The following is a 27543-nucleotide window of genomic DNA, read 5'->3' as shown; positions in this document are numbered from 1 at the left end:
GGCTGTGTTCTGATAAAACATTATGCGTAAACCCTGAAATCCGAACTTCCTATAATTTCCACATGTCATGAAATATTTTTTTAAACATTTTCCAACCAGTGGCAGATGTAATAACAACGTATTGCTCACAGGCCTTCTGAAAAGAGGTTGCAGACTTGATTGGGTCCACTATCATCTGCGGACCCTTGGTCTAGACAGAAAATTGGAATTTCCACTCATTCTGCATTCTGAAGGTACTAAGGAAAATTGATGTTCCTTCTTGCCTCATTGTGATTCAGAAATCGCACACGTAAAATTGATAAATGAAAAAACAAACAAACAAGAGAAATCAATCCTCCATCAGAGCATTCTCAACCACAATATCCCGGCAGGGACGAGCTGGTTGTGACCACTGCATGACTCGCTGGCAACACACCACAAGGCCTCATCTTGGTCAACACAGGATAAAATGTATGACCTGCTAAAGGCCAGCATTCCAGTGATATTTTCAAAATCACGCAGTATGAACAATCTTCTTGTTTAGTCTTCGCAGTTTCATATCATTCAAAGGTTGGGTCAAGCAAGGGAGCTGGGAAATGCACCGATTTCTGAAATCCAGTTGTCCTCTGCCCTCCAGCACACATTAATCCATTTCTTTTTTTTTTAATTTTTAAAGTATAATTGATTTACTAGTCCATTTCTTTTTTCTTTATTATTATTATTTTTAATAGTCATTTCCCCAAAACATTTTTTTTCTGCTGTACAGCACGGTGACTCCGTTACACATACATGTACACATTCTATTTTCACACATGATCATGCTCCATCATAAGTGACTAGCCCATTTCTTATCCTCCAGAAAGGATATGTCTAGTGGGTTTCTTTAAAATTCAGTAAGTCTGGAAGAGGCCCTATTAGCCTTACAATACATGCCCTATCTTCTTATAAACATATTCCTATTTAAAACCAATGAGTATTTTCCACACTTATGATGGAAGAATGAGACACAGACCTAGAAAAAGTGGCTTCTGAACTCGTTTGTGAATGCAGCATATATGGGAAGGGGATGAGTTTAATGGATAAAATACTGGATGCCCAGTTACATCTGAATTTCAGATAAATAGCACATCATTTTTTAATATAAAAGTCTATCCCATGCAATAACTGGACAGCTTCTATTTTTAGTTGCTAAATATGATAACTGTAGGAGGGGATAGTGCAAAAAGAGATAGGCTGGAGTGGAGGGCATTTATTGGGGAAAAGAAAGAATTTGCTACAGATCCGGCAGGGCCGTTCATTCTGAAAGAGTTACCCACCAAAGACTGGGAACCTCAGTTTCCTGTTCTGGTTAACTGGACCCAGTCCTAAGGAGTTTTCAGAATCCTTAAAGCCAGGATGCAAGGTGGGACCAAGAAGAAATACTTATATTCCAGTGTGTACAGAGCTTAAAAAACAGTGCTTCCTGGGGGAGTTCTGGGGGCTGACGGACTGTTCTGTTTTTTGGGGTTTTTTGTTTTGTTTTGTTTTTCCATGGCTGTACCTGTGGCATACAGAGATTCCCAGACCAGGGACTGAACCCACACCACAGCAGCGATCCAAGCCACAGCCATGACCATGCTGGATCCATAACCTGCTGAGCCAGCAAGGAACTCCTTTTCTATATGCTGAGTGTGCTGGTGTTTACACAAATCTACATGTAACAAGATTCAGAGAAGTGGACATCAAAAGAGTCACTTTTGTTCTGGGTTAATTATTATTTTACAGAGTGATTTCAGTTCTTTGTTCTTACAGAGAGTTCATTGAGCATGGTGGATAAGGAACTGATTTAAGCAGCAGTCCTGACTATACCCCAAGATCATGGTTTTCATGTAATGTCCCCATCCGGGCTCTGGCTTCTGGCAGGCCCTCCACCAATTTGCCCAACTTGCCTAAACATACCTACATCTGACTTGGAGTCAAGCTGTAACACGACCACCCTATCACCTCCACATACCACTGGCTTTGCAATTAAATAAAATACGCTGTGAAAGGCAGAAGTGGGAACCTGGGGGGCCCAGGGTGGGGGTTGGGGGCAGGGCAGGATGGGGAATGAATCCAGCCCACTCTGTGTTAAAAAATCTCACTCTGTTTGGTTTGGCCCACACAGTGTTTCCATGGTTGTGACTCTTTAAATGTCAACAGACTTTCTTCCAAAGCTGGATTTCCAGGTGCTCTTGAAGAAGTGGAAGATCCTGAACTCACATTCACACCAAGCACCCATCAGCTGGAAGTGCCCGCTGCCTGTCCCCGGGGCACCCACCCTCGCCCCTGTCACCATCACCATCCCACATCAACCTGCCACCCCACCGGTGCACAGCAGGGTTTTGTTGTTGTTGTTGTTTGTTTTGGTTTTTTTTTTTTTTTTTGTCTTTTTTTTGCCTTTTCTAGGGCCACACCCATGGCATATAAAGGTTCCCAGGCTAGGGGTCGAATCAGAGTTGTAGCCACCAGCCTACGCCAGAGCCACAGCAACTTGGGATCCGAGCCGCATCTGCAACCTGCACCACCAGATCCTTAACCTGCCGAACAAGGCCAGGGATCGAACCCGCAACCTCATGGTTCCTAGTCGGATTCATTAACCACTGAGCCATGATGGGAACTCCACAGCAGCGTTTTTAACACCCAAGAGCAGGCACTCGGCAGGGGGTTTGGCACAGGGGAAGCTCTCAGGAACCACAAGATCCTTCCTCTCTCCCCTGAAAAGAAAGGTACGGGATGAAGCTGCCATTGTTGGCTTGTTTTCTGAGCCCTGGAGTGCCCTGTCTCCCGCTAGGGGAGATGTTCCCTTCCTGCTAAGCCATTCTACCTCTGGCTTTTCTCTGTGGCTGCAGGCTCAGGGCATATTCTTCAGAGGCACCGGCAGTGACATATCAAGACGGAGAGAGATGAGGATGGGAAAGGGAGAGGGAGGGTAATTGACCAGGGGAAATTACTTTCACCTTCGCCTCCTGGTCTGTGTGTTGTCAGGGCCAGCACTCTCTCTTCATCGTGGCCATCAGATCCAATGCTATTTGGCTATCAATCATTCTCACTGTAGTGTGAATAAGGATGGGGCGTGATCAGGCTGCCAGAGTCTTACTTCTAGTAGTTGGGAGAAAGCGTATATTCTACAGCCAGCCTTCGGGCCTTCTTCTGACCCTTCTCCACAGACCTAGCCCAGCTAGTAATCAATATCCTTTGGCTTTTGGGGCGAGTTTTATTTGATGGACAGCACTAAATTCTGAACACATATGCTCAGACTTCACTATTCAGGAACAAGGCTGCCTACATACCACCTGGAAAGAAAAATGGGCAGTCAGGTGACGGGCTCATCATTACCTATAGTGTGTTTTTGCTTGCCTGATGTCCTTTCATGGTCACTCATGTTGACGTCAGGCTTTCCAGATCTTTTTTTCTTTTTCCTTTTTTTTTTTTTTTTTTTTTTTTTTTTGCTTTTCAGGGCCACACTTGTGGCATGTGGAAGTTCCAGGCTAGGGGTGGAATTGGAGCCACAGCTGCTGGCCTACGCCATGGCCAGAGCAACGCCAGATCTGAGCTGCATCTATGACTGCAGGTTGTGGCAATGCCAGATTCTTAACCACTGAGTAGGGCCAGGGATCAAACCCACGTCCTCATGAATACTAGTCAGATTCATTACTGCTGAGCCGCAGTGGGAACTCCCAGATCCTTTTTTCAATTGAACATTTTTTTCCCCAGCTTTGAGGTTTGATTGACAAAAATTGTATAGATCTACGGTATACAATATGATGTTTTACTGGGAAGTAATGACCGCAATCAAGCTCATTCATACATCTATCACTTCACACAGTTACCATTTGCACGCAATGATGACACACAAGACCTAGCCTTAGCATATATTTCAAGCATATATGATTATGAACATTAGTCATCATGCTATCTCTTAGGTCTCCAGAACTTTTTCAGCTTATAACTGGAAGTTATCTCCTTTGATCAATTACTTCCCCTTCTCCCCCACTTCCCGGCCTCCAGTATCCACCATTCTCCTCTGTTACTACAAGTTCAATGGTATTTTTTTTTTTTTTTAGTTTCCATATATAAATGAGATAATGGGTATTTATCTTTCTATGTATGGCTTTTTCTCACTTAGCATAACACCCTCAAGTTTCCCCATCCATGTCGTCACAAGTGGCTGTATTTCCTTCTTTTTAAAGGCTGAATAATATTCCATTCTATGTGTCCCACATTTTCTTTATCCATTTATCTGGGCAACTATGAATAATGAAGCAATAAACATGGGAGTGCACATATCTCTCCCAAACAGTGATTTTTTTTCTTTTCTTCTTAAAGTTGATTTACGATGGTGTGCCAATTTCTGCTGTACAGCAAAGTGACCCAGTCATACATACATATATATATATATATGCATTTCCTTTCTTATATTATCTTCCATCATGTTCTATCACAAGAGATTAGATACAGTTCCCTGTGCTATACAGCGGGACCTCATTGCTTATCCATTCTAAATATAACAGTTTGCCTCTACTAACCCCAAAATTTCTGTCCATCTCACTCCCTCCCCGCTCCCCCTTGGCAACCACAAGTCTGTTCTCCATGTCTTTGAGTCTGTTTCTATTTTGTAGATAGATTCAGTTGTGTCATACAAGATAGTGACTTAATTTCCTTTGGATATATACCCAGAAGTGGGATGACTAGATCACATGGCAGTTCTATTTTTAATTTCTTCAGGAACCTCTCCACTCTTTTCCACTTTTCTGATCTTCTGTGACTCACCATTGCACAGGGGCAAGGAAATTTTTGAACCATTTTCCAACCGATTAGAGGAGGCAAGTATTACCAACCCAAGCAGACAAGTCAGGCCACAGAAACTCTATTTAAGAATGAACCAGGAGCCCAGAGGGAGCCACTGGATTGATGCCATGCTTCTCGGCCAAGAGGGACCTCTTCCAGGTGCTGGCTCTTCTATCCATCACATGCGGGACATGTGTCTATCACAGTCACCCCAATCCTGAACCCCTGAGTGGTATTTATTGGTCTCAGAATTTCTGGCATTACTGCTCAAACTCAGAGGAAGGGGATCCCCTGCTACCACCAAAGGGGTTAAGTTTTCCAAGCATGTGTTTTTCTCTTAAGAATAGAATAACATTTTTTTTTAAAATAACCCTCAAAGTTTTAAGTTTCAGCCCTGAATTTAAAAATAAAGTGAATCCTCAGATGACTGGTTATAATTTAGAAAAAAGGGGGGGAAAATTCCCACCCACCTAGAATAGTAAGTCAATCAGTATAATTCAGCAAAAAAGTAGTAAGGGCAGGTTTTACAAATGCCTTGGAGACATTTTGCTAGTGCACAGACTGTCTAGAGCTTGGAAGCCGGAGGGGGAGTGAAATAGGCTGCCAGAGGGGAAATGATGAGTAGGGAAGATGAGTTCTGAGGTCTGGCTTGCAGCCTTTGCTTCTCCAGCTAGGGCTTTTATCTTGGGGCCCCGTGCGGTTTTTCGTTCCCCTTCCATTTTAAGCAGGGGAAAGGGGTCAATTTCCCTATTCCTCTCTTCTAGCTAAGCTCAGAGGATGCTATCAAAGCACTGATACCAGAGTCAAAGACTACCCCCAAGTATTTTTAATATATGTTCAAGCATTATGCAAATAGGCTACAGGCTTATCTCTGTCTATATATTATTGAGTAATCGCCTTTCGAGGATTATACTTCAACAGGAGAGTCATGGAAAAGACTGTCATACCAATTAACCAAGAGCACATGTAGCTCCAACATGCACCCCACACACAAACCTCTGCTTCAGCCGGCATTTCCTGCCAGAAATAGGTCTCAGCTGTGCGGTCTTCGCCCAAACCCACAGCGCTCGTGTGCAAACTTTCCTCCACGAAGCACTCGTGCTGGGCGGCCCCCTTCCAACAGTCCCTCCATGTTCTCTGAGATCTCTTCCTGCACAGTGTGGCCTCTGTGCTTTGTGTTTTAAGACAAATACGAGTCTGGGGGAGGCTGAATCCATCTGAATATGAAGGGTTGATTCAAACAATGGATGCTACAATTAGGAGGAGGGAAGCCCTTAGGACAACTTGGCGAGAATAAACTCCTCTTTGATATGCCACTGACAAGCCAGGCTTGTGCACACACAGACTGGCTTAGGAGAGTCACTAACCACCCTTAAGCAAATGAACCTCAGTTGCTGCCCACCCTCACCCAGGCCTCCTACTAGAGTTGCCCAAGTGAGAAGCAGCTGCTTTGAGCATCAGGCCTGAGGGTGGGAGGGGCTGCCGCAAGACCTGATTGGCTGATCTGCTGTGGGACTTCTTCATCCACAGCACTGTGATAGGTTTCATGTGACTTTCTCAAAGGGGCTCCAGCTGTACTGCTGGCTATCTGCTCTACTGCATGACTTCTTGTCTCACTGAGAGGCCCTCTAGGGCCTCCCCAGGTGAATTTTGGAATGGCCAATGCCCATCCCGAGTATTTTTTCCCTTCAAAAAGGGGTCTTCAGGTGACCGACTGACAGAAATTGCACTTGATTTAAATAGATTAAAATAAGTACCCAAGACAAACAAGACCATTTCTTGATCAGCCACTTGATGGAAGATGAACAAAACCACATCATTTTGTGTGTGTGTGTGTGTGTGTGTGTGTCTTTTTAGGGCCACACCTGTGGCATATGGAGGTTCCCAGGCTAGGGGTCTAATCCGAGCTGTTGCTGCCAGCCTACACCACAGCCACAGCAACGCCAGATCTGAGCCACGTCTGCGACCTACATCACAGCTCACAGCAACGCCAGATCCTTAACCAACTGAGCGAGGCCAGGGATCAAACCCGCAACCTCATGGTTCCACATTTCCACTGTGCCATGACGGGAACTCCAACCACCACATCATTTTCAAACTGAGCTAGGTTTAGGCTCTCATGAATTAAGACTGAATTTGGTCTTTTATTCCATTTCACCTCTTTAAAATAGACACACTTCACAAGCTCCTGGGCATGGCACAGTGGGTGTGGGACACGAATACAGACCCCAGCCATCGTCTTCCTTTGCTACTGGCCTTCTACCACTTCACCAGGGCTTCTCCACTTGTATTCTCCAGAACGGCCACTGCAGCTGGGCACAGGAAACCCTGGGAGCTTGTGAGAAATGCAAATGCTCGGGCCCCACCCCTGATCTACTGTATCAAACATTCTGGGAGCAGGGCTCAGCAATTTGTGTTTTGAGGAACACTGCAGGTGATCCTAATCCACCTAAGTCTTGTTTTGTTTTGGCTGCACCTGTGGCATGTGGACGTTCCAGGGTCAGGGATCAAACCTGCGCCACAGCCGCGACCTGAGCCACTGCAATGACAATGCCAGATCCTTAACCCACTGTGCCACAAGAGAACTCCCGAATGCACTAAAATTTGAGAATCACAGTACTACAGCATTTCTGGCCAAAAGTCTATGTCCAGTGGCAGCTGCTGCTATTGTTAGCAGTCCTAAGCCCAGCTGGGTCTCCCTATATTGTCTATGATTTGAGGCTGGTAATAAATCAAAATCATCTCAAACACCGGGGTGACATGTGCGGGCTCAAATCTGCATACCTTGCTCTTAAGAATTCTTCTGTGGTAGCAGGAATTTCCCACATCAGGGTACGGCCTTTTCAATTTCTGTTAATTCTGACAGAGCAATCACCTACCTAGATATGAATACTGAGTTACCAATAATGTCAGCAGTTGCAAGGAGCTCATTTAAGATCAAAATGTACAGTAACCATGTGCTATTTTCTCCATGATCCAAACACATCTTAACACCAAAATCACCAAGGTCTAGTTGAAAACACACCCTGATTTGGTTATATTATGAAAGATTTTGTGGGGGGTGGCGGGAGCTGGTAGTACTACTTCACAGCCTCCTGATGAAACCCAAATAAGTCCATGCAAAAGGAAAGCACACTGTAAAGTTCAAAGCTCTACCTACATCTGGAGGTCACAAAAGGTCGACCTGTTGACTGAAAGGAATTTGGTTGTGTCCACAAATTTTTTAAAGGCTGTTAAACTCGTTGATACTCTTCTCTTTTGAAACGGGAACATTCACAAAGGAAGATTCTTGGCTCCTCTTGCGAATCAGTGGATGTGACAACATAGGAATCACATTCTCATCTGGGATGAATTAACTGTATCTTAACTGAGAAATGGTATCTGCTCTCCAGGTGCTCACAATTTCCCACTCAACCTGTGTCCTTCATTTTTGTCGCATGCTGACTCCTGGATCCTTTGGGGTTTGTAACTCCTGTCCACTATAAATGATCCTTTTCATTGTTATCATTAGTGGCCGCCTGCACTGCAAACCCTCAGGTGTTACTATACTCACTGAAAATTTCCCAGTTTGGCAATTCACCCACTGAGACGAATAGGCTTCATCTTTCGCACTTTGTGTCCATCTTCTGCTTAAAGATGCATGAGTTACGGTTTGTCGATTTTCTGACTATAAACAGAAAACTTTTGTTGAGTGTCTTCTGTACCCTCGCTCTGAGGATTTCCCATGAAATCTCTCAACTAATCTTCACAACAATTCCATGAGGTGGATATGACCATTATTCTGATCTCATAGATGAGGAAGCCAAAGGACAGCCAGGTCACAGGGATACTAAGAGAAAAGCGGGGATGTGAACCAAAGCTTTCAGACACCAGAATCCATGCTTCTTAGTCACCAAACTGTGAAGCAGTGACAGCCCTGGGGACCACTGTCTCTGTGCATCAATGCATTTGCTGTCATTCAATGTCACACCACATGATGAGCAACTCTTACTGCCAAGGAGGCTGATCAACATCCCCAGAAGGAATCAGTGATGAAGCCTGGGTAGTTCAAAGGACAAACAGGAGTGGTCCCCAAAACCCTGGGCAACCCCAAAGAAATAGAGAGGGGCCTCTACTGAGCCTTGCTTTCTTCTAAATATTGACCATTCATAACCCACGGGCCCCCTGCTTGGCTTATTAAATGATGACTGCTCTATTTCATAGGGCACTTGCCAAAGCAACTGCTCTTTGTCCCAAGAGGCTAAAGCCTGAAATACTCAGAGGTACAAATAAATGGTCAGTGAGGTGCATGACCCCTGTGCATGTTTGTGTAAGGCCTGCCTCGGCCCTCACAGACCTGGCAGTGACCCAGAAAAGGCCCAAAGTGGCACCTATCTGCTGGCAAACTCTTCCTCAGCACAAGTGTCTGAGCAGACCATTTTTTTAGGCCTCCACTTGGAGTTTTGGAAGCAAGGTATCATTTATGTAGCAGATAACAAATGAGTGGCTGGGAACTTCAATTTCCCAGCCCTTTCCCCAGCTGCCTGCCAGTAGCAGAGGCTCACAAGGGGCATGTACAGGGCTGCCCCCCCACCCCGAAGAATCAGAGTTTTGTTATTATAGGGCTTGGGTTTGGGTCACCAGACCCTCTGAGGGAATCCCTGACCTGGGAAGCTGGCCTGGGCTGGATCACATACAAATGGCAGTCAGAATTTTTGCCTGGGGCCTGCAGGCCAACTAAGTCTGGATCAAAGTGGGTGGATTGGCCTCCCTTAGCCTTCAGTCCACACTCCAGCTCTGGCACTCAAGGCCTTATTGCTCTAAGGCAAGAAGAGGCAATGAGCGATGAAGCCAAGGAAATGCCAAGAGTGTTTCTTTGCAAGTATGGGGCAGAGCCAGCCTAGGCCACCCACCCACATCTGGGCCTTCTCAGGGCAGAGAATGAAGTCAGGTGGGAGACTTACACCCCTAACTGCACCCTCTGGGGGAGATTTTTAAGGGGGAGAGGGGCCCAAAGTGAAATCTGCCACAGGGCAGATTCCACAGAGGCACATCCACGCCCCACTCCCACCCCCTAAGCTCACGCCTCTCCTCACTACCCCAGTACAGAAGGGTCCTAGGCGAGGCTGCCACCCATAGCCAATCACCCTTCCCCCTCAGCTAGACATGCCAGTAACACAATCGGGGACCAGGAGACACTGGACTTAGCACAACTCTTCCACATCTCACTGAATGAGCCCAAATGCTTTTTGCCAACTTGACTGTAAAGAGGAGATAATGAGACCCACACAGAACAGCTCAGCACTGAGGTAACAGACATAGGATTTTGAACACTGTAAAGTGCTGTGCAAATACCAAAGATTGCTTTTAGTATTGCACAGAGTCTGCGTTCCCACTAAGCGACAACATCCTCTAAAGAGCCAGGCGGGTTGAACGGACATCTCATAACACAGCACAGAGGGACATACTGGAGTTGGACCCTGAGGCCTTGTCACTATGGATGCTGAGGACTTTTGCCCAAAATGACCTGTACAACATTCTGTTAGCTTCACACATACCCAAGGAAGGCTCTCTTCCTCTCAGCTGTGCAGACATAAAAACATCCTCGCCCAAAGCTGGCTTCCACTGAGACACTGGTTTCTTCCCCAAGGCAATGTTACTCATTTGATTAGAACTTCCACTGGGTATTTCCATGCACTGAAATCCAGCTTGGAAGGCTCTCAAAAGGATGTGGCCTCCTGGTTTGTCTCCATCTTTCCTGAAGCGACCAGATCAGTCCGTTTCTCCCTTACCCACTCACATGGAAGCTGCTGGAACCACCTGCACAGCGGGCTGACAGGAAGCGCAGGGGATGCTGTCACCATTTGCGGGGGAGCAGTTGTGGGCAGGAGTCAACAAAGGGGCTCCTGTGCCCTGCAGGGTGGGGTTCCCATCCTGGCCTTGACACTCTCTGATAATGTTGGGCTCTTTATCTATAAAACATGGATAAGACAGAAGTTCCTCCCCCATCAGCTTCTTAGGATTAAATGACATCACTGAAGTTAAAATGCCCTTGAGTCCTATTACTGAGTTTGTGCCTTTTAGCTACTGACTTAACTTCTTCATGTGTTTGGCTTTCCCTTTTTTTATACTAGCCATTCCAAATAAATAATAAACAAACTAACCACAAATAAATAGATACCTTCTGCTGATGGGGAGGTTGCTATGTTATTTTATATCTTGCTTTACCCACTCTTCAAGACTTGCCCCAACATCTCTCTGGGAATGTGTTCCTTAACCTCTTTGGAGGTTCTGTAACCTGGAGAAGGTTGGCTTAGCTGTTCCACGTGTATGCTCATTTGCATAAGTACTCCTGCCACTGTCTAGTAATTGTTTATGTTAGACTATTAAAGTATAAAAAATTTGTAAAAAATGCATGTCACAAGGTTCACTGCTAAATAGAAAATGGTCAATAAATGACAACTGTATCATTCTTCCCAGAATGATTAGTCACATTCATTCTGCCACAGAGGCATTTTGCTATCTTCTAAAACGACAGCTTTGGGAGTGTCCCCACAGACAAAAGGAGCACCTGGGAGTAGAGACACTTGTCGAAGATGGATTTGCTCCTCTTTTGGCAGGAAATAGGATGGCATTCATCTTTTCTCATTGATTAGTCTCTAGAATCAACTGGAAGATTCCACTAAAGCACTCTAGTTTCTGAGTGTTTCACTCTCTTGGGGAAGAAATACCCCACAGATGTGACAAGTAGGTCGCAGGACATCTGTCCTTTCAGAACTCAAGTGTGCAAAGGGTGAAATCTTCTCTCTGATGGCCGAAACTTGGGGACACTTTTTGGTGTTGCCAGTACCTTCCCAGATGTGACACTCTGGGAATGTCAACTGCTGGATGACTGGACAGACAAATCCTCCAGACACAGCTCCACACTCGGTCTGAGCTGCTAGCAGAAGTGACACCTGGCAGAACCCTGGCCTTTGGTCGGAGTTAAAGGAAAGGATAAAGAAGGCTCAGAGTTCCCGTTGTGGCTCAGCGGGTTACAAACCCAACCAGTATCCATGAGGATGCAGGTTCGATCCCTGGCTTAAGGATCTGGCATTGCTGTGGCTGTGGCTGGCAGCTGCAGCTTCAATTGGACCCCTAGCCTGGGAACTTCCATATGCCACAGGTACAGCCCTAAAAAAAAAAAAAAAAAAAAGGAAGAAGGCGGTTGGTCACACTCTGCTTCAGAGACATTGCCTCTCACCCTCATGGGACAAGGCAGCAGTACAGATGGGAACTGGGGGTTCTACCTCAAGACCACTTACTGGCCCCCACATCACCTGCACCACGTCTAAACCTGACAACCAGCCCTGGAGGTAGAACTCAGGAGCCCACCCAACAGATGAAGGGACCAAGCTCCAGACTAAAGAGTCCCCAAGGGTCTGCCGACTAGAATCCCCATTTATCTGCTTGGCCTCTTGGAGAGGAGCCCACGTTGGTGGGGAGGTAAGGAATCATTCTCTTCCTCCTTCACATCTCCAGAGAGGGCTAGGCTCTTGGGGCCAGGCCCCAGGGCTCCTGAGGGTCCCCTGAGAACCCTAGAAAGGTGACCGAGTGAGGCGGGGTTTGCCAAATTTGGAGAATATGCATTAGGCCGAAGCACGGTGTAGAACCATTTACTGATGCGGTCACAAGTCTCCCCACCTCATTCCTTCCTTCCTTCCTTCCTTTCTTTCTCCCCCCGCCCCCGGCACACACACAGTTCATTTGCTCTTGGAAAATCTGCCCTAATAACAATATGTTCACTGAGGACGGAATCGTTCATGAGAATTAGCAACAGCTTCCCAGGTACAGGACAAACACAATTCCACAATGGAACAGGCATGAATATGTGTGTGTATTCTTCTCACATGCACAAGAGGATTCCAAAAGAGGGGCTAGACCTTTCTTAAAAAATCCATTTAGCCCCTGTGGGATTACCCAAGCCCACTTGGAAAAGGTTGGCCCCAGTGTAAGCTGCTACTGGGTCCCCATTCAGAAAGCGCACCCTTTCATTGGGCTCAGCTGTTCTTCAGGCATCCAGTAAAGCTGGCCATGCAAAGGCAGAAACTGTGACAACTGTTGGAAGCCGTCAGCAGCAGCCGATGGAAGCAAATGAATGTTCTCTGGGGCAGGCACTTCATGGACAGCTAAAGCAGCCTATTATTCAGTTTATAGAAAACACCCACCAGCTAGATGGCACCAAGAACTGAATATCTCCATTCTTACCAAGTTCATGACATACCGGCCACGCTGCCTGGCCACTAATTCTAGAAACCAGAAACAACTTCAATAACCCTCAAAATCCACATGTACAGAGTGAAAAGGAAAGAAAAGAAGGGGAAAAAAAACCATAAAAAAACACCAACTTTTCTGAGTTCTGAGCACCAAGTTCAAAGATTGCCCAATAGGCAAAAAAAAAAAAAAAAAAAAAAGTCATAGCATTCACCATTGCCAGCAAACATCTCTCTCACTTCAGCTGTAAAACCTCCAAGACATTTAAGATTTGAAGACTTTGATAAAGAGGGTCTCAGAGCCACAGAGACCACATCAAACGCTTCTTTAAAAAAGAAGAGCCTGTGTGCATTTTCCCAATGAAGAATCCATCCAAAGGATTCTGAAAACACTTCAATATATTTGGCCTCCAAAACATGATACACTATTTCTCCAACAAATTTATATGTGTTTCCAGGGAACTCCTGGATCCCCCAAAATAAAAATAAAGGTACTTAGGTCGAAGAATGCCTGGAGATTCTTCGATGCCAATATGCTAACAGACCTTTCTCTTTTAATTGCTATTATTTCATACAGCAGCAATAATCATTCCCTCATCTGCAAAGGAAATATATAACCCAGCTGTGGCGGCTCCAGTAAAAATACCACATCTGTGGCTCATTGGCAACACTGGCAGGATTGCTCAAATTTGGGCAGCTTTAGAGAGTTCTCTTTTATACCCAAGACGCACAAGGGTAGACTTTTCTGAAAGTGCACATAAACTTTGCTGAAACCCGTTGCTCCACTGCATGCTGGAAATGAGGATGCCATAAGATTAGCCACAGCCATAAAAAGGAGGCTCTCTTGGAATATTATTCCCAGGACCCAGTCGTTCTAAGAAGTCCCCAGACCCCCTCCAGGATGGTGGCTTGCGCCAGCACCCTGGTCAATATCAAACAGAACGGGGAAAATGAACCCTCCCGGTTTCAGGAAGGAGGTTGTACTGTGTGGCTGGCAGGGGAGCTGACTGCTGCTTTTCCACTTAGCAGACCAACAGCTTCCAAAGAGAGGATGGCAGCCACCGTTCTGGTGACCGTTCCCGCCATTCGCCAGTGTCTCAAGTCAAGAGTAATACTGAGCACTGGGTGGTAATATTCCAGGAACCGGCCCCCATGCTTCTGTTTAGTCTTTCCCCAAAGCCCAGTAGCAAGCGTCTTATTTCTAAGCCAGTCTTCCAACATTCAAATCCCCGGCCCAAAGCGCGCCCTGGGGGTTTCCACCTACAGACTGTAAACGAAAAAGCAGCGTAGCTGAGCCTTGACAGACTTTTATCCCCAAAGCACATGTCCTGCGGCTACTGTGCTGGAATGTCGACGGCCCCAAAGCACCCGGGGTCCTTTTGCGTACCAGACAATAGAGCAAGAAAATAAAATGAAAGTGGACTTACTGCTATGGCTTGCAGCCTTTCCTTGTGCAATTCCGCCTCTGCCATCCTGGAGAAGGGCACACGGGGAGGGAAAGAAGAAAGAAAAACAAAACACGCTGTAGTCACCCAAGGAAATTGATGGGCACCCCGGGGTGGGGGGTGGGGGCTCTGCTAGAACCCTGCGGAGAGCCGAGGGGCGGCCAGGGATCCGCTCCGGGGGTGGCGGGCAGAGCTGTGCGCGCGGCTGGCTCCCCCAGCTCAGCCTCTGGCCCCCGTCCGCGCGGCCGCCTGGCTGCGCCCCAGCGCCGCCGCTCCCTGCATCTCCCGGCTGCGGGCCGCGCCAGTCGGAGACGTGGGCCGCGGGCAGCCGCCGGGAGGGCGCGCTCGCCCAGCGCTTGATCTCCGCCCTGACGTCTCCGCGTCTCGCTCCGCCCCTGGGGTGTGAGGGACCCACGGCCGCGGCCCCAGGCGGCTCTAGGCGAGGGGTAGACTCCGGGGCTGTCTTCGCCGGAGGTGGGGCGTCCCCAAGGCGCAGCCGGGCAGCGCGCGTACTAGCGGGTACCAGGGGCGCCGCGAGGGCGCACGCTTGGTGCGCCCAGGTGGACACGTGCTTACTGGGGATGAAGAGACGCCAGCCAAGGCGCCTCTGGAAGAAAGCGGGGTGGGGGGGGGGATGGGCAGCACGCCCCAGCTTCTAGCTTGTGCCAAACGCTTGGGCTCCACATGGAGACATTTCCAATAGGGAAGGGCCGCCTTGCCCACATGCCTTAGATGGCAGGGTCCTCAGACATCATGTTGGCCAAGGGCAAGGCCGAACACAGGCCACACCTCTGTGAGGCCAATGTGGGTTAGAAAGACAGCTGCGAGTTTGCAGTCCTAAGTGCTCGGCTAGGCCAGGCTTGACCATTTATTAGTGAAACCTTGGGCAAGTCACTTAACCACTCTGAGCCTCAGTTTCCTCATCTGAAAAATGGGGTGCTGTCAGTGCTGGATGAGATAACATAGATAAAGGTATTTTGTAAAGGGCAGTCTGTTCCTCACATTATCCTGTGACTTGCTGGGCTGAAACTCTGAGGCTTTTCTGTGTTCAGTCTCTGAAAGGTAGGTGCTGGTCACTAAAATACTTCACCTATTTTCTACTAAAACAAGAGATGGTACTAAAGTGCATCTTTTATGATAGGCCCAGGGCTGGATATGAGAAATGGGTAAGATCCAGTCCAAAAGGAAATGAAAGCTAAAAACAAACAGAATTCCTCTTATCCTCCAGAAGGGTCCTGCCTAGAACTCCCAAATTCATGAGCAAACTTCCTCCATAAAATGAAATAAACATGTGGGGGGTGGGGAGGAACCACTGTGACCTCTTAAATCCTTGATGATTCAATAAATGTGAGACTTAAGAAGGCATGTTAAAAGGTATGCACATCAAATTTCTCCAAATCACCTCCTTCCTGAGCACATTCTTGCAAATTCTACTAAATCACCTTTTCAACGCTCAGGGAGGTTTCACCTGTCATTTGATGAGCAATTACTACTCTGCCTGAAGACTGAAGCAGTCACCAAAACAATTTTACTGATTGATTGTCTTCCCTTTCTTTTCATAACAGGCGTAGGTGGAGCTGTTTGTGTCATAAATCTGAGCCAACACCAGCTTTGACATTCCACTCCAGTATATCCAGAATTTCTACTTTCTGGCTAAGACCCATCAGTTTCTTCAAACGCTTCATTTTCTCTTCACATCCAGCACCAGCTTCAGAAGACAAGCCTGTTGAGGGGTGTTTGCTCACAAGTAAACAGCACAACAATGTGGATGAACTTAGCATTACTGAACTGTACCCTTAAAAGTGATTAAAAGGGCAAATTGCATGCTATGCATATTTTACTACAATAAAATTTTAAAGGCGGGATGGAAGATGAGATGGGATGGGAGATGGGTTTAGGCCCCTCTTGGAAGTGACTGGCTGGAAAGCTTTGAATCTCAAGATAGAAAAATCAGGACTGGGGATACATATCTGGGTATCATCTACGTTATGGTTATACCTCAAGAAATGAGAATGGCCAGGGTGAGAAAACAGAAGAAGAGGAGAAAGCCCAGCAAAGGAGGCTGAGGAAGTGTCACCTGAGGATTAGAAGGAAAATTCAAGAGGGATGTTTCTACAAAAAGCACGATAGGAGGAAAAGGGTTTTCAACAGAGTCAGATGGTTAGGGGAGGTCAAAAAAGATGCAAACTAAGAAGAAGCTTGGGCAGTCAGGAAGCCATGGGTGACTTTGAGAGAGTTGTGTGTGTTTAAAGGTTGAGTATGTAAGCAATTATAGAGAACTGAGAATGAGTGAGGGGTGGGGAAGGAGCATCCTGGAATACAAACCACTCCTTTCAGTGGTTTGCATGTGAAAGATGAAGGTGGTGGGGAAAACAGGAAGGTGGTAGATGGGAAGCAGAGTCAAGTTGAAGGGTCGTTAGACCAGGGGAGACATGAATGTTTCAGGCTGTCAGGGAAGACGAAAGACATAGTCCAAAGGGAACATAAGTATTAGTTTTTAGATTAGATTAGAAGGCATCCAGACAAGCACTGGTGACTAGGTTAACCTTGGAAAGAAAGGAAAATGAAAGATGAAATGGGTAAAGATGAAGACATTTTAGTTGAAGGAGAGAGAAGTTGAGTGTGCATACATCAGAAGCCTAGTTTTCCCAGCTGATGGAAGTGTCATTGGTTGAGGCTGGTGGGGTGGGGGTTAGAGGACTTCAGACAAATAGAAATGGTTTGTAAAGAAACTGTAAGAAATGGAAAAAATTAAGACATGGTTCCCAATCAGTAGTGGTCATCAGAATCTCCTGAGTCACATTTCTCTGAATACATGTACAGAATTAAATATCTATGGAGTGAGGTAGGGGTTAAGGATGGGTTTTGCACCATTGCACTAATTGGGTTTACTAGGAATAGACAGAAGACTTATGACCATTTGTGTGTACTTCCTCAGTGGCTGTTAACAGCCTGAGACCCATGATAAGCAGTGGTTGTGTTTACTCAATGTTGAGTATTGTCAGAGCAGGCATGGCAAAAAGTCAAAGGAGAGGAGAAATTCAGAATGCTGGACTTCTGAATTTGGGGATTTGTCCAGGTGGAAATATAACAGACTCTTCCATATTTCTTTGGCTGCCCAGTGTGTTTGGCCCTTTCCATCTTTGGGGAATTTCCCATATTGTGAGCCATAGAGCAAGTCATAGAAGCTGGGAAATACCAGATACCTGTTTCCCAGGTCCCCAGAAGCTATGATGTGGTGGGCAACCTGGGTTCAGTCAGACATGTGCATTGGATTGGCCAAGGACCTTGAAGACATAGCATCAGAGAAGTCTTTCAGGCTGGTTGCTCATCTTTGGTCCTGCCCCTTGTTCAAGCCTCCTTCTTTAGCTTTTCCAGCTATTCTGCAAGCTCCTTAATACATGCCTTCTCTGTATCAACTAGAATCACTTTCTACTGCTTGTGACTAAGAACCCTAAATGAAACCAGAAGGCACATAAAGGGCAGAGGGAAAACATTTTCTCCTCTTCCACACTTCTCCCCTCATATTTCTAAATGTTAGCATTTTAAAATCACCTAACCCATTACAAACACAGACACTTCTACCCCACATTATTCCCTTTCTTTCATAAACTTTCATTATGTAGCTACTCTATACTAGACATCTGGCTATGGCTTGGTATTTCAAAGAATTCATAGCCTAGTGCTAATATTGGTGACTTTTTGCACTACGCATTTGAAATCTCGAAAGGTCTATTACAATGGTGCATAATATGTGTAACAAATCACTCGTTCTTGCTGGTACATTAAAATATGTTGCATAGGTACTACCCATATTGTTTAATGGGTTTTTCTGATAGATGCTGTATTGCGAGGCATAATATGGCAAGACTACAGAATGCTAGGTTTGCAAATAGACGTTTTGGTAATAAAAATTCAGAATCTCTTTTAGAGCATGAGTCCTTTGGGAACCACAGATGATCACAGGCTATTCCCTTGTGGGGAAAACGGAAGCTCTATAAACTGAGAGGGAATTGACTCACCAAGGCCCATTGAGTGAGTCAAAGTTAAAAGTCTTGTCAAACAGGAGACTTCCTGTCGTGGCTCAGCACTAATGAACCCGACTGGAATCCATGAGGAGGCAGGTTCCATCCCTGGCCTCGCTCAGTGGGTTGAGGATCCAGTGTTGCCATGAGCTGTGGTGTAAGTCGCAGACACGGCTCGGATCCTGTGTGGCTGAGGCTGTGGTGTAGGCCAGCAGCTCCAATTCGACCCCTAGCCTGGGAACTTCCATATGCTGCGAGTGCAACTAAAAAGACACACACACACACACACACATACACACACACACACACACACACACACACACACATACACACACACACACACCTTGCTGAACAGAAGCTAAGAGTGTGAAATTTCATAGTAACATAAAGCTTTCCTTTGACAAAAGTCATTTTAAAAGAAAATGCCAGGACTCCCAAATGTCTGTATTTGTATTAGCTCTCTTTTGCTAGGTTCTTTTAGAATTCATAGTCATTCAAAACATATGTGGTGACTGCACAGAATCAAAAGGAGGGAAACAGTGCTTGGAGCCCTTTTGGCTCCTATGGTTGTGAGTAATTTGGGAAAGTTGATGGGATTTCAAGTATGTGCTGTTTCTCTCGATGGGATTCAAATGACAGATCCATAGAGAGAGTCCCCTGGGGTGCAAGAAAAAGAAATAAACTAGGCTGGATGTCTCTTAAGGTGTAGATTGACTAGGCTCTCTACACAGAAGATTCAAAATGAGCAATTGGAAATCCATCTAGAAAGGAACTGTGGAATTTCCATTTGATGGCTTCCTTTTCTCTTGGCTAGCCTTGGCAGTGTCAGCTGACCAAAGTTGTGAGTTGCTGGAAAAAACTAGGGATCATGAGGAGACTATACAGGAATTAGATCTGCATGGTTTGGGATCATTCTGCATTCACCTCACTGGGATATTCAGATGCAGGTTCTTAATAGTCTTGTTACTGATAAGAATTTTGAAAAATGGGATTGGGAAGTAGGAGAAGGGTGTGACACAGAGAAAAGGCATCAGCTGTAAGGACAAGTTAGAATCCCAGCCCTCAGATTCACCAACTGCACAAACTTGAATTCCTTTAGCTCCATTTCCTCATCTTTAATGGGGGATAAGAACCCTAACCTCATAGCAATATTGTGGGAAATCAGGATAACAGACAGAAAGTGCTTGAGAGTGACCACAGTAAGTGCTCCAGAAATGATAGGTCCTAATTACTCAACCCAATTATTGATTCATTAAAACTGTCATAGAGCAGGAGTTCCCATTGTGGCTCAGTAGGTTAAGGACCTGACATTGTCTTTATGAGAATGAGGATTCGATTCCTGGCCTCTCCCGGGGAGTTAAGGATCCGTTATTGCTGTGACTGTGGTGTAGGCCTCAACTTCATCTCCGATTTGACCTCTACCTCGAGAACTTCCATATGCCACAGGTGCAGCCATAAAAAAAAAAAAAAAAAAAAAAAAAAGAAAGAAAGAAAAAAGAAAAAAATCACAGACCAAATGGAATGACTTGATTTTTATCTACCCTTTTATGAAGGCTATTTTTTTTTAAGAAAATGGCTGAACTATTGACATTCTTAAAGTTCCCCACATTAGTAGGTATTTCTCCTTTTTTCACTTTTAAAAAGGATGATTCTGCTCAGTGTCATTTATGGTCTAGAAATTTCATTACCGGCGTCTTCCTTTAATGATTCATAGACATCTATATAGGAGTCAGTTTAATAAACAAGAAGGGATGAGAATGGAATGCTTTAGAGGACATAGACTGAGTCCTAAGAAAAGATGGAAGGTAAAGCTCAATTGTGGAGTGTTTAGGAAGAGAGCTAGATGCCTACACAGTAAAGGTGCCCCTGGAGTTCCCACTGTGGCTCAGCAGTAATGACCCTGACTAGCATCCATGAGGACACAGGTTCAATCCCTGGCCTCACTCAGTGGGTTAAGAATCCAGCGTTGCCATAAGCTGTGGTGTAGGTCGCAGATGCAGCTCAGATTCTGCATTGCTGCGGCTGTGGTATAGGCCGGCAGCCGTAGCTTCGATTTGACCCCTAGCTTGGGAACTTCCATTTGCTGTGGGCGCAGCCCTAAGAAGACAAAAAAATAAATAAAAAAGGTGCTCCTTGATGGAGCTCGTACAAGGTTTAGATGTGAGTGATCCACAAAGTAGAAAAGTCTTTGGGAAGACCAGTCCAGTTGTCTGACACCAGTAGATATAACTGGGTCATTGGCTTCTCAGAGAGCTTAGAGGCCAGTCTAGTTTGCCCCTTAGTACAATGGCCACGATGTGCTCCGTCAGCTTGGATCCCTTTTTTGCTGTGTGGCCATCAACACTTTCATTGTTAGCCGTGATTTGATAATGCTGTACACATTCTGCAAGTCAGCACTGCAGACAAGAGAGAGATTTCCTGTGGGTTTGGTGGTACAGGGAGAGCAGCCTACCAGTTAAATCCTGTGGGCCCCCTGGCTGGGGAATGAATAATGGAAATGGGAAAGCCTAGCTTCAGTTCCTTCCACCTATGGATGCTAAGCCCTTCCAATGCCCCTTGGAGTGTCCAGAGTCTCAATCCTGCATGCCCACCCATTGCCCACCCTCCACACACTGGCAGAATAGATCCAACTTGTGTTGAGCCCCTTGGAGCCAGTCTCACTGAGAGGTAATAGCCAGCCAGTCTCAAAAATTGCTCCTAATCAAGAACAGTATGGAGGCTCCTTAACGAACTAAAAATAGAGTTACCACATGATCCAGCTCTTGGGCATATATCTGGAAAAGATGAAAACTTTAATTTGAAAAGATATATGCACCCAATGTTCATGGCAGCACTATTTACAATAGCTAAGACTTGGAAGCAACCTAAGTATTTATAGACAGATGAATGTATAAAGAAAATGTGGGGTATGTGTGTGTATATATATGTATATATACATACATATATATATAATGGAATATTACTCAGCCATAAAAAAATAATAAAATAATGTCATTTGCAGCAACATGGATTGACCTAGACAATATTATTCCAAGTGAAGTAAGTCAGAGAAAGGCAAATATCATATCACTTATATGTGGAATCTAAAAAATGATATAAATGAACTTATTTACAAAACAGAAACAGACTCACAGACATAGACTACAAAACTTATGGTTACTAAGGGGAAAGAGGAAGGGAGGAATGAGTTAGGAATTTGGGATTAACAGATACACACTACTATATATACAAATAACAAGGGCCTGCAATATAGCACAGGGAACTGTATTCAATATCTTGTAACAAACTATAATGGAAAAAAATCTGAAAAAGTGTATATATATACACACACACTCACACATACACACACTGTGTGTATATGTATACCTGAATCGCTTTGCTAATAATCTGAAACTAACACAACACTGTAAATCAACTATACTTCAATTAAAAAAGGAATGGGATGTACAGATTGTCACTTCTATTTGAACCCATAAAGATTACTCTCATTCTTGAATGGAATATTACTCAGCCATGAAGAGGAATGAAGATCTGACACCTGCTACAGCATGGATGAATGCTGAGGACATGGTGCTTATTGAGAGAAGACAGTCAAGAAAAATCAAAAATACATTTTCTTGATTCAATTTATATGCAATGTTCACAGCAGACAAATCCATGGACACAGACATAACCTGGTGTTCTCAGGGGAAGAGGAGGGGACATGAGTGACTGATTAGTTGAATGAGGTTTCCTTTGGGGGGATGAAGGTTTGCTGGCACCAGCCAGAGGTGGTGCTTACACAACACTGTGAATGTGATAAATGTCACTGAATTGTTCCCTTACAAACAAAATAATATTTAATAATAACCCCCACACACCTCTATACACAAAATTGCTCCCTACTAAATGGGCCTCATGGAGAGATGGCCTTTCCTTAAAGCATCTCAAGATAGAATGGAAAGAGCACAAGACCAAAATATCAATCCTAGGTCCTAATCCTACCTCTGCCACTTACTGTGTGACCTCAGACAAGTCACTAAATTGCTCTGAGCTGAGGTTTTCTGTTTGTAAACTGGGAGTAGAGATAACTCACTACCCCCACAAGGTTCTTGTAAGGTTGAAAGGAACTCATGAATGAGAAAGTGTTTTGAGAACTATAAATGCTCTCAGAGTGGGAAGGACTACAGTGAAAGGGATGACTTCCAAGTTAGGGACTCAGGGAGGTAAGGACTGGTCAGAGCAAGGGGGCAGGAGGAGGAGTGTGAAGTTTCTATGACTATAAAACATGCTGTAGCAGCCACCAGCTCCGCCCACCAGGAGCAAAGACTCAGCAAATAGGTAAGACAAAAGAGGCTTCCAGGTGTCTGTGGGGTGTCTAAGACAATCAAACCAATACATGAAAATGATCAACATCACTTAGGGCTCTTTTTGACTCCTTAAAGTTTTTCACTCCCTGCTTTATCCAGCCAAACAGTTGCATATTCCGATCTACATAATCAAGAGCTTCACCAAATGCAGATTAACATGCAGGGTCCGAGAATGCTGTGGAAGCAGCAGAGAGAAGCAGGCGAGGAGATGGGAAGGCTTGGATCTTTTCTGCCAACAGCGTGTGTGTCAAACTTAGATTTGAAAGCTATCTGGGCCTTGTTTACATGAATGTGCCCTCCTTTCTGCATTCATTCAGAGCTAAATTTATTCCCCTGGAGGGAAAGGCATGCTTGGGGAGGTGGGGGTGGAAAAAGAGTCGACACAGAGGCGTCTGCTTGACTGGGAGCCAGGAGCACTGATGGGAGGGGGGAATCCCACCCCACACAGGGCAGCCCTCCTCAGGAGGCTCCCAGGATGGAACCTGTGCTGCCTCGACAAAGGAACGTGAGTCCCTTTGAGTGGCTGCACCTATCACTACTGAGGAAGGAATGCAGGAACGAACAAGACTCCGGATCCTGTGTGTTAGAAAAAGCAGCTCCCTGGCTCCCCTGAACCCCCAAGTTTGGCTCAACCCTTGGGGAAACAGACACTCAGACACTCAGCCTCTCACCCAGTCTCTCTAGTGAGCTCTAGTGTCTGTTCCCTGGGGAAAAAGCAGTTGACGGGGCCACTTTCGAGGCACAGTTGAGCTTGCCTGCCTTCTGTGGGGGTATCACTCCCATGGCTTCCTCATCGGGGTCAGCTTTTCTGGGGTGGGGGTGGAGGACACCGGTTGTTGCCTGCTGTGATCTGGGTTGGATTAAGTGCTTGCACCAACATCTGGACGTCAGACTGTTGACGCCTAGGCTGGGACCCAGGTGTCTCCTGCTGGTCTTTTATGATTTGCCCTCTTCCCATTCAGTTCCTCTCTTTTCTCCTCTAGTCCTTATCTTTCATCCTTCCCTAAGCCAAGCCCCTTGTTACGCCATCTTTCGCAAGTGGACAAGCCATGGCGATGGAGTTAGCCTTTTCCATGACCAGAGAGCTCTTGGCTAGAATTGATCTCCCTCTAGATACACAGTCCTTTTCCAGCAGAGGCTCAGTCCCCTTGTTCTGTGGAACATCCCTTTGGGGTGGGGGAGGGGAGGCTCCTAGGATTCTGAGATGGTTCTCCTTTGTTACAGGCTCAGAGGTCACCACAGCATCTTGCTAGAGCTTTACCCTGTTTTTAGCCTCCAGTCCCCTTCACTCCTCCCCAGAGAACTTGACACCTTCTTCATCTGTTTGTCCCACTCCAAATTTGGTGCTTTCTCATACCAAGAGCTATGCCTGGAATGCAGCCTCCCCCTCCCTTTTCTAACGTTCCAAGTCTCCTCTTGTTAACTCCACAGAGTTCCAGAAATCCCACCCCCTCAGGGCATGCATGGTGGTCCCTTTGGGAAGGAAAAGTGGTTATCCCTCCCAATTCCTGACATAGTGTGTGACTTATAAATTATTTGCTTGACCTGTCACTCTTTCAGTTAACTCCAAAAATCGTAAAGCCAGAACCCTGAAGGAGATCTCAAATTTCATCAGCATCTCACAAGCCACCATGATGGTTGTCTGCATGTAATAAAGCTACCTAGGTTGGCAGGAAGCACGGATTGGACAAACCGGTCTTTCAGTCTCAATTCTACCACTAAATGACCTTGAGAAACGTACTTGACTCCTTTATGTTACTGTCTGTAAAATGGGAAAGATATCACTATCCATTTTATAAGATTATTGTGGCAATCAAATGATGTGATATATCCCAAACTCCTGACATACTGAAGGTGGTCAGTGAAAACACTTTTTATCAGTAAGAGCATAATCTTATTTATTCATTGATATCTGTATCACTCTGGATGTGTTTCTGCATAGACATGCCTCTGTTTCTGAGTCATTTGTTTAGCGCAGCACCAAGCGCTATGGACTGCATGTGTGTGCCCCAGCCAAAATTCAAATGTTGAGACCCAAATCTCCAAAGTGATGTAGAGGAGGCCTTTAAGAGGCAATTAGATCGTGAGAATGGAGCCCTCATGATGGGATTATAAAAAGAGACAGTAGAGAGCTTGCTTTTCTCTCTGCCCCAGCATGAGGACACAACAAGCAGCCAGCCATCTACAGACGAGGAAGAGGGCCCTCACTAGGAACCCAATCCATTGGCACCCTGATCTTGGACTTCCCAGTCTTTGGAACTGTAAAAAGAAAATCATTGTTTAAGCTGCCCCATCTATGGCAATTTGTTCTAGCAGCCCAATGTGGCCCTTAGCCTAGACCAGCACTTAACTCATGAATGCTCCTGACTCTTGCTTCTTACTGCGAAAGCTTGCTCTCCAGGGTTTTCTGATACTGTGAAAATCTTTTTGTAACATGTTGGCTTTGCCAAATTCTGCACATATCATGAGAATGAAGGAAGTAAAAGTGCAGCGTTCTTTAGTGTGCTTTATCTAGAACAGTGATTCGAAGCTTCTCAGGAAGGCAGATCACAGAATACTTTTGAGAACCTGGTAAGAACTCCAGACTTCTGGGCAATGCATGTGCCTACCACATTTTGCACACAATTTCTGAGCTTCCAGGAACCCCTAGAATCCTGCCACAGACACTCTTAGAGGACCCATGGACCTCTGGCTTAAAAAGAAAAACAACAACCTAGAATATCAGAGGAGTTGAGAGTGATGAGGGAGAGTGGATTTATGAGCTGGGGAGCTCAAGCTGGTTATCAGTGTAAGAGCACCAGAAATGTGGGTCTTTTCTGCTCAGCTCCGTTGCCACCCCCCACCAACCTGGCCAATGGCTGCCCAAGCTGCCCGCTCTTCACACTGAGAGCCAGTAGTTCCCTCTCGCAGCTGCTGGCAAAGAAAAGGCACAGGGGCCAGTGAAGCCCCTCCCTGGGCATAAGCTACAGTAGACTGTGTTTCTCTCAACCCAAGGCTTCCTCTGACCAATGCCTACCCAGCCTTTTATCCTTCTAGAGTGGCCCTCACTGGTCTCCCGCAGAATGGACCTGTCTTGTATCTGTATACAGTAGGTATCTTATCAATCCATTTTTGCCTCCCAGGATTAGGTTGAAACCGCCTTCTATTCTAGGTAGAAATAATAAAACAAAACAAGATATCAGGACCTTGAGTTTGAACAGAATAACAAAATGGTTTGTCCACATCACCCTCATATCGCGGTAGGTACCATTTTTGAAGAGCCTCCAATATTCCAAATCCACTTTCCAAAGGCCTGTCCCACTTTCCTGCCTCCACCACTGCTGGCTGAAGTCATCTGACTTCCATATTGGAACTTCAGAGAGAATGAAAGCTTGATCCAAAACCATTGGACCCTCCAGCTTCCAAGGAAAACAGACTGCTGCTGAATTAAAGATGCTGTTAGGTTGGTTGGAGCCAAAATAAATGGAGCTGGCTTTTCCTTAATAAGAGGGAAGCAGCCTTTCCAAGGTGGTGACCTAATGAGGCCAGTGACAAATGGGTGTCAGGTTTCAAACCTCAGCATCCTGGAAAGCCAGGCAAATGATACTGTCTTTCAGAATGAACATCAGCAGACTTCAGGGCAGCCTTGAGATTTCACACTTGCCTTCAGAGTAATGAAGTCCTAAATTTGATAATCCTATTATTTAAAAAAGCAGTGTAACAGCCCTAGTCCTAGTCCAGAGAGGAAAAAAAATTTTTTTTTTTTTTGTAAGAATACGACCCATGATGGGAAAAAATGGGCAGAGAGAGATACACTTGGCCATGTTACTCTAATAGGCCTAGTATTGTCCTGAGTTTTAATAAAGCAGAAACAAACTGGATTTAAGTAAAAAGCTGAAAGCTTCCAAATTTCTTTCTATGTTAAATAAAGGTTTGGATTGAATTCTGGAGGGAATAGTTTGAATTTGAGCATGAAGGTTTTATTGATTTATTTTTTTTATCTTTCATAAACACTGACATGATGCTTACTCTATCGCTGGATCCCTTCTAAATGCTTTGCGAACATTACTAGATGTAATCTTCACAACAGCTCTGCGAGGGCAGCACTATTATCATACCTGTTTTACAGATGATGACTCTGAGTCACAGAGCTTCCTGTCACACAGCTTCTCAACAGCAGGTATAATAACATCACGTAACCTGCTCGTGCCGTTGTAAGTGTGGGACTACTTAAATGTTTGGAGGGTTTATCTGAACAAATAACATGCATCTGAAAGAGGTGAACGTGATTTCTTTCCTTTTGAGGTACTTGGAATATCATCCTCTCCAAGGGATAAGACCTCTCAGATAACAACCAGAAAAGGGGGAGTCGGCTAAGCTGACTTCTTCCGTCATTTCTTTCTTTCCTTTCCTTTCCTTTTTTGTTGCACCCATGGCTTGTAAGCATCTCTTTGGGGCTGGAGGAAAGGAGTGGTGGGGGCAAGAATCCAAGGTCAGTTAAGGGGAGGGGACACAGACCCCTTGGCTTCAATCCTCAGCTTACAGAAATCACCATTTCTCTAAGATCAGCTCCCTCAATCAGAAAATGAAATTAATAGTACCTAACCCACATAGGTGTTTTGAAGACAAAAGGAGATAATCCTTATCAAGCCCTGTGCCTGGCAGGTACTAAGAGCTCTTGTAAACGCCGAGTGGCAATATTCTTACAAGAGACGTTGAGTGTCTT

At 45.4% G+C, this 27543-nt stretch overlaps 1 protein-coding gene across 24 annotated transcripts in view; it reads right to left on the bottom strand.

Annotated features, from left to right (window-relative positions):
• Nucleotides 1-27543, bottom strand: part of PALM2AKAP2 (PALM2 and AKAP2 fusion) — a 508785-nt gene that overhangs the window by 350793 nt on the left and 130449 nt on the right. For 12 of the 24 annotated variants that reach the window (XM_085013412.1, XM_085013470.1, XM_085013606.1 and 9 more), the window contains exon 2: nucleotides 14447-14492. The exons of 10 other annotated variants lie outside the window; for them this stretch is intronic. In XM_085013412.1, coding sequence (XP_084869538.1) covers nucleotides 14447-14492 — 46 coding nt within the window. 24 annotated transcript variants of the gene reach the window in all.

This window comes from Sus scrofa, chromosome 1, assembly GCF_054392235.1.
Source record: "Sus scrofa isolate SSC_HxYL_T2T_F1_AM1 chromosome 1, Sscrofa_HxYL_maternal_Yorkshire_Landrace_v2.0, whole genome shotgun sequence".
Taxonomy (NCBI): domain Eukaryota; kingdom Metazoa; phylum Chordata; class Mammalia; order Artiodactyla; family Suidae; genus Sus; species Sus scrofa.
Note: the sequence above shows the minus strand (reverse complement) of the source record. Positions and strands in the feature narration are given on the sequence as shown.